The sequence below is a fragment of the Monosiga brevicollis genome, genomic scaffold (assembly GCF_000002865.3).
Source record: "Monosiga brevicollis MX1 MONBRscaffold_16 genomic scaffold, whole genome shotgun sequence".
NCBI lineage: Eukaryota > Choanoflagellata > Craspedida > Salpingoecidae > Monosiga > Monosiga brevicollis.
In genome coordinates this window covers 845,656-853,155 of record NW_001865053.1, presented here as the reverse complement: position 1 = coordinate 853,155, position 7,500 = coordinate 845,656, and the positions used below count along the sequence as shown (strand labels likewise).

The following is a 7,500-nucleotide window of genomic DNA, read 5'->3' as shown; positions in this document are numbered from 1 at the left end:
TGTCTCCCACAATTTCCTCAGCAGCACCACGGCTGCTGCCTGCATCCCCAACGGCGTCAACACCCGCAACGAGTACAAGCGTGGTCTCAATAGCGGCGTGTATAACAGCCCCACGGCCTTTATTGGCAGCGATGGCGTTTACACCAATCCTCTCACTTGGCAGCAATGGCTCGAGTACATGGGCATTGATCCCGAAGTCTAGTGTAACCACCGCGCAGAAGCAACCGGTGCTGTTGCTAATTATGAAACCTTTGTTTGGCGTAACCCGCAAACCTCGCTTGTGCTCTGACTTGCTGCTCCTGTTTTGGCTGACCAACTCTTGCCCGTGGTGGAGTGCCCATTCCTTCGCTGTCTTGTTACTCCGGGCTTGACTTGCGTTTCTGTATCCATGCGCCAATTGAATTGTACCTCAACTTTCCCGATCACAAATCTGATGTGATGCTCTGATTGCCAACCACTTGCCACCTTGAACTGCATCTGTCGGTCTTTCTGCAGTCTGTCTGGCAATCTCATCTGTTTGGCAGTCTAGTCTACCAGTCCATCTGTCTTCCTGTCTAGCTATCTGCCTGCCTGCCCTGCCCCCCCTGCCCCCCTCACCGGTCCGTCCATCGATCTACCAACGCTCTTTCTGCGCCCAAGAACTCTTATCCGTTCCAAAGGACAACCGGCTAATGATGCCAAACCCACTTGTCAGATTTTTTAATCCATTCACTGTGTCGCTCGTCTCGCAGTGAGTTTGCAGTGAGAGAGCTTTTTTTTATTTTATTTTGTTGTTGCTTGACGTGGAGGCGACACGGCTCGGACTGCTTGACAGGCAAGACCAGCATCAAAGGACGGCGGGTGAGGACCAGAGAGATGGCCACTTCAAATGCAGAGGGAGCGCAACTTCAACTGAGTGCAGTGCTGCATGGACATACTGCTGATGTTAGTTGTAAAGTTGCTTTGGCTTGATTCTCTTCAGGGAACGTGAGCACGGCAATGCCGCCACGTCATGCATGATCAGCAATTGGTCTCTACTCATGCGTTGATGGGCCATTCTCAGATTCGCTCCTCTGCTTTCAGCTTTGATGGTTCTCATCTGATCACCGGATCTCGCGACTTGACTGGTGAGCCTCTTTGTGTAGCTGGCAGTAATTTTATTTATTTTACATGTTTATCTGAGTGCCACTGATTCTCACTACTCTGTGTTTTTTTTCTCATTCGCAGCTCGCATCTGGCGGCGTGATGGGCCCTCAAACTTTGTGGCGCTTGCGGAGCTCCACGACCATGCCCGTTATATTAATGCTGTGGCTTGGCTACACCCAACTGATGCATTTCCTCAGGGCTTAGTTGCCACTGGTGGCCTCGATGCCATGGTGTACCTCTATGATCCACAGTCTCCCGTTTCACCTATCGTACAAATTGTACGTCCATGCTCTTGATATTGATTTCCAGTGCGTGGTGTGTGTGTGTGTGTGTGTGTGTGTGTGTGTGTGTGTGGAGAGAGAGAGAGAGAGAGAGAGAGAGAGAGAGAGAGAGAGAGAGAGAGAGAGAGAGAGAGAGAGAGAGAGAGAGGTGTGTGTGTGTGTGTGGTTCAGAGAGTGATAGACAGCCAGAGAGACAGAAAGACAGAGAGCGACTCTGCTGGCTCAATTTCTCACCACGCATTTGTCCATTCAACATGTTAGCGCGCCCACACGGATTGTGTGTGCAGCATCCGCCAAAGCGGGCCAACCTCCTTCTTGACCAGCTCTTGGGATGGGTACGAGCTATTTGGCTGATGAGCGACCCAATCACTGTTTGATCAGATTACAAGTGCTATACGACGCTCGCGCACCTTCCCTCTTTGCATACACGCACGTTTTAACCGCACACCTGCCTGTGTGTATTCTGGAGAACAGAAAAATTCGCGAGTTTGGGTACGATGGACAGCTCATTCAAGTTTTGGAGGGGCATGCGGCTGCTGTTTGGGAGTACGTGCCAGAGATTTTGCTAGACTTGACAATGTTACTTCACCATCTCTGCTCCTCTATCTCACCCAATCCAACGTTATTGGATTGCTTGGCCAGTGCGGTAGCTTTGCCAAATAGCACTGTAGCCAGCGCCTCGGGCGATCGCACCATCAAGCTTTGGCGTGATGGTCAATGCTTTTCAACGCTCAGTACACATACGGACGTTGTTCGTCAACTGGTCAGTAGCAACATTTGAACAATAGTGTGTTTACAGTCCTTCCATGTTCTGCGAGTGAGTAGTGTGTGTTTACAGCCCTTCCATGTTCTGCGAGTGAGTAGTGTGTGTGTGTGTGTGTGTGTGTGTGTGTGTGTGTGTGTGTGTGTGTGTGTGTGTGTGTGTGTGTGTGTGTGTGTGTGTGTGTGTGTTGGTTTATCGCATGAAACGATTTAGATCTCGCGACCTTGATAGTTTTAAACCACTTCGCCCCCATGCATAGGCCGTGCTGCCTGATTTGGGCCTTTTTATCAGCTGCGGAAACGATGGTGCTTGTCACGTCTGGACCGCCGATGGAACGCTGATGCAGTCCTACAAGGCTTCTGAGGTCAGGGTGCTCTGAGTATCTTTGCCGTCAGCTTGGTGACATGGCGCAGTCTTTCATGCGAAGGGCACTCAGACGCCGCGTCCTCTTGTCCGTTGTTCTGTACTCGATCATCTTTGACCTCTATATCATGCCTCGCTTTGGCCTCTTTATATTGGGTCTCATGGCGTAGAGCTTTTTATACAGCGTGGCTCCCATGAAAAACGGGTCGTTTGCTACATGTGGCGAGGACGGCACGCTTCGCGTAAGGAAGCATCTGCTCTAGGGCAACACTCAACAACCCATGGCGTGGTTATTTATGGTCTTGTTCTCTGGGCCTCTATTCTTCAAGTCATGCATTGTTTTCGGTCCCTTTGTGCTTTTGCTGCCATCAATTGTAGATCTGGCAAACCTCGCAGGAACAACCTCTTCAAGCGATTGGCACACCCTGCGGTTCATTGTGGAGTGTCAGCGCAACGTTCGTTTGAACTGCAGGGTATCTGTTTGGCCAGTGTTGCTTGCCGATTGATATTCACTTCACCACCATCTCTTTTTCCAGACCGGACGGTCTGCGCATCGTGGCTGCCGGCGATGATGGTGTCGCGCGCATCTTTTCCAGCTTGCCGGCGGAGGCAGCTTCGCCAGAAGTGAGTATGCTTTTCCCTCTTGAGTTTAATGATATTGTGCTCTCTTAATATGAAGTCGCTTTGTCACCCTTGCGATGAATAAAAACGTGTGCAGGAGCTCGTGGCTTATGAAGAACTTGTGCTTGCAGTGGAGGCAAGTCGTGCACAGCAGAATGTAAGACAACCTCCGAGGTGAACCCTTGCGATTTGTTGGTTTGCTGTTTTACATTCTTATCTTCATTGGCGTATGCCACCTTTTTTTTTTCTCTTGATACGTGTCATCCTGAATATAGGTCGGGGATCTAAACAAGCAAGATCTTCCATCTCGCGCAGCTTTGCAAAAGCCAGGCTCAAGTGATGGCCAAACCATCCTTGTTAACCACAAAGGCACAGTCGAAGTTTATTCAGTGCGTGTACCTGACTTATGCACCGCCGTTTTTCCAGCTTGCCAATTGCTCTCAGCCTTATTTCCCGTCGTTTTTTCTTCTTCTATTTTTAAGTGGGCGAATGGTGCCTGGCAATTAACGGGCACGGTGGGTCTGCTGAGGTGTCCTTGCTTTGATCTAAGTTCTGACTCAAAAAAGCTTTTCTGTTGCTCAAGTATCCATGGACCTTTTATTTTACCGCTGCGAGGACTTTTGCAGGCTGTGGATGCCAAGAAAGCTGACTTCACCTTTGACGTGGAGCTGGATGGCCGCATGCTCAAACTGGAGTATAATCGCGACACCAACCCATATGAAGCCGCACAGAGGTATGCATATCATTAGAAGTCAAAGCAAGACGATGGCCCACAACGTCTTTGCTGTGCTTGTCGCGAGATCTCATGCATGGCGTTCATGCCTCAGCTTCATTCACAAGCACCAATTGGAGCAACGTTTTTTGGATCAGATTGCACAGTTCATCATGCAGAATTGCCAGGTGCGTTTGTAGTTGGAAATCTCCATATTTTATGCACCCAACGCTTAGCCCTTATTCGAGTGGGTACAAAGGTTCCAACCCTCGGTGAAGCCGGACACTCGGGCAACCCGGATCCCTTCACAAAGAGTCGCACCACTGCGACTTCACATTTTCCAGCCGTGAGTGCCGCCCTCCTCATTACGACGAGACTTTTGCACTTTTGGTGATTTCTAAATTCGGTTTGCACTGGGCCAGTCGGACTACATCACCTTTGTTAATGCAAATGTGACAAAGGCTTTTGAAAAACTGAGTGAGTTGAGTACCGAGTATCTTTGGAATCCGTTCACCGCTCACTTCATCTAACCTGCACATGTTGCATTGTTTCAGGTGCTATCAATGCTCAACACAGTAGCGACGGCTTGACTGCCATAGCTGCCAGTGAGCTGCAGCACATCGAGTCAACATTTTGCAAGCAGCATACCCCTTCCACAGAAGCACTTGCTCGAAGCATTGGTGCCCTATCAACAGCACTTGAATGGCCTCTTGATGACGTGGTTCCAGTCTTAGACTTTCTTCGCTTAGCCGCACTCTCGCCTGCAGCAGTGGCTCAGGCTGACTCTGAATCCCAGGCTTTTGAGAAGATTTGCCATTTTGCACCGCGATTTGTTGCTACAGGGCACAAGGCAGTGGTCATGTTGATATTGCGCCTCGTGGCCAATGCCGCGCCTGCGCTGTCCGATACGCCTGCTCTGGCTCTTCCATTCCTGGATCAGGTGCGTCGTGACTCATCACCCGCTGCATTCTCGCGCTCTTCAGAGAAACACAGGATGCGTGAACTCGTCATAAGCAGTGCTCATTGTACAATGAATTTTGATCTGGCCATACCTAGTTTCTGAGCATCACCGATACTCTTTTGAGCGAAGCTCTGCCTGCTTCGATTCCGCTTCCATTGTCGACTGTCTTGTACAAGTTCGTGCAGACGCAATGATCCTGTGTCTATAGTTTCAAAACATAAATCTGCCGTCAAAAACACTAAACGGTGTATTGCTGCTGACTATAGTACTGCCATTCTGCTCAAGCACCAAGATGTTCAAAATGATCGAGTGGCGGCAGTTGAGTTTGGCACTCTGAAAGTTATCATCAACGTGCGTGTACCGACATACCTTTGCTTGTGACATTCGTCTTATAATTCGCTCGCATCACCTGATCGGTTGCCTTGCACCTAGGCGTTGAGTATGCCAAATTTTCCCGAAGAAGCAACGTATCGCCTATTGGTGGCTCTCGGCACTGTTGTTCATGACTCAGAAGTGGCGTGCGCTGCTGCAATGTCATTGAACGTGACGGCTGCGCTCAGCAAAGTGCGCAATACGGCAGGCAAGATATCTGAGGCTGCAAAGCAAATTCAAGCACTCATGTAAATGATTGTGGCCAATGAAAACAGGGCCAACTTCGGTTCAACGTTGAAGTTGACGTGAACCACCAATTCAACCCATCAACCGCGCATTCTGTGTATACTTTCACAGCAAAACTTATCAGGCCCCAGAACGTCTGAAGCACGGATTTGACGCTAGCAGAACTAGATAACATGTCAATGAATTAAAAATAATGTGTTTGCACCTCAGAGCGGGAAGCCAAGCCGTGCGACCCCGCGACATCAAAATCACTACGGCACGCAAAAAAAACAACACAGGAGAACAAGACATCTTCATGAGGTTCAAACACCTAATGTATCCCTTTATCTTCATCAGCTTCCATCATGCCGAGAAGTACAAACGCAAAGAATTACGCACAAGAAAAAAAAAAAATTCATCACAAAAAATGACCAAATTTACCCGGAGATATGGTCATTTCCGAATCCAAGACATCCAAAGCTGGTCATTTCCGAATCCAAGACATCCAAAGCGGCAGTCAACCAGCACAACTACAAGCCATCACAGCACGAACACAAAGAGCACCACGGCACGCTCACATACAACAAGACACAGCGTCAGATTGAACATTCGACCGATGACAGACACCAAAATACAACAAAAGTTACAAGAAAATAAACACGTGAGACCAAGCTGATGGCTGCCACCTTGAGCCAGCTGTATTGGTCTTTATAATTTATATTGGTCTGCCGTCCACTCGGACTATACCGCTGAAGAGCGAGAGATGTGCTGGGCTTTGATTTTGGCCTTGCCTAGTATTAAAGGTATATGTCCAGTACAGTGTAATGTGTGTGGACAAGGCGATTGTCACAGAGGTATCCAACCAGTCGAAGTGTACACGAGAACATGGATTGAAGCAAGGCGAAGGAACAAGACAGAACAAGACAGAAGGAGGGAAGTGGAACGACCGAGGTCAAGAAGAAAATGGTACCGTCCAGGGAGATCGCTCCCATTTATAGCAGGTGGAAACACACACACAGTGGAGACAGAGAATGGACTATCACACTGAAGACAGGTGGAAGCGATATCAGCAATCTGTTGGGACCAACAGATGCCACAACAAGATGGTACAGCAAGATGTTACACAACTAGGTGGGACAACATCAAGTACCAGAGGACACACAACGTGGTAAAGTATACCGTCTCAGATTGTGCCTCTAATACCTAGCATGTTCTTGTCCACCCCTTCGACCGCACTGTCTACGATTGACGACCTGCGCAATATGTTTCACGATCGTCTTCGTTGGCTTGTTACGGGGCAACTAGGTCGGATCGTGGACGCCATGCGCAAGGCATTCGCGCGCAAGCAGAGCCGGCGAGGCCGGCGCGGGCGCCCACCCGAACGACGCAGTCGGCCAGAGCCTCAGGTCGCTCGTCCGCGACCCGGACCTGGCGGAAGAAGCCTGGGCAAACCACGTCACGCACCGTCTGAACCGAGGTCAGATTGCCAAAGCATTTGATGCCGACAAGGCTCGTGCCGTGATTGGTAATTCTGAGGTTCAGGCCGTGCGCGACCTCTTGGTACCGCCCGGGCTGACCCCGTACATTGCTTCAACACCCGCCTCCACGTCTACACTGGCACCAGCCACGGCTGTGAGCTCCCCAACCATGTCCTTCACCAAGGGTGAGCTCCCCAAGGCGTTGGCGGCCACCAAGGGTTGACTTGTATTTTTGTTTTAATTTTACTTTGATTTTGACTGTATTTGTGTGGTATTTTTGCTGAATTTTTGTAAAGTCCTTTGTATGATGACTTTTCTTTCTGTGGTCGGTTGCCTTTTCAACCCGACGCTGTCTCTTGTTGTATGTGAGCGTGCCGTGGTGTTTTTTATGTTTGTGCTGTGATGGCTTGTAGTTGTGATGTGTGACTGCCTTTTTATGTGTCTAGTGGTTAAAATGGCCGTATCTCTGGTTATACTTAGTCGTTTTTCATGATTTTTGTTTCCTTGTGCGTGATTCTTCGCGCTTGTACTTTTCGGCATGATAGAAGCCGATGAAATGTCTTGTTCCCATTGTTCTCTTGTGTTGTTTTGCGTGCCGT

At 49.3% G+C, this 7,500-nt stretch overlaps 2 protein-coding genes across 2 annotated transcripts in view; both read left to right on the top strand.

The window, feature by feature from the left end:
- MONBRDRAFT_33182 (uncharacterized protein) overlaps positions 1-269 on the top strand; it is a 778-nt gene extending 509 nt beyond the window's left edge. Inside the window, exon 1 of the mRNA XM_001747406.1 lies at positions 1-269. This exon is cut by the window's left edge and continues 509 nt beyond it. Within this exon, the coding sequence (XP_001747458.1) occupies positions 1-202 (202 nt within the window). The 3' untranslated portion in view covers positions 203-269.
- A 1,634-nt stretch (positions 270-1,903) lies between these two features.
- Positions 1,904-5,450, top strand: MONBRDRAFT_26998 (uncharacterized protein; the record flags this gene model as incomplete). Its single annotated transcript, XM_001747405.1, has 16 exons — positions 1,904-1,952; positions 2,271-2,359; positions 2,429-2,533; positions 2,703-2,774; positions 2,911-2,987; positions 3,069-3,156; positions 3,251-3,310; positions 3,429-3,542; positions 3,780-3,886; positions 3,981-4,053; positions 4,288-4,342; positions 4,420-4,470; positions 4,708-4,805; positions 4,922-5,001; positions 5,093-5,177; positions 5,259-5,450. The coding sequence occupies 16 exons, from the start codon at positions 1,904-1,906 to the stop codon at positions 5,448-5,450; spliced, it is 1,395 nt and encodes a 464-aa protein (XP_001747457.1).
- Positions 5,451-7,500: the final 2,050 nt, after the last annotated feature.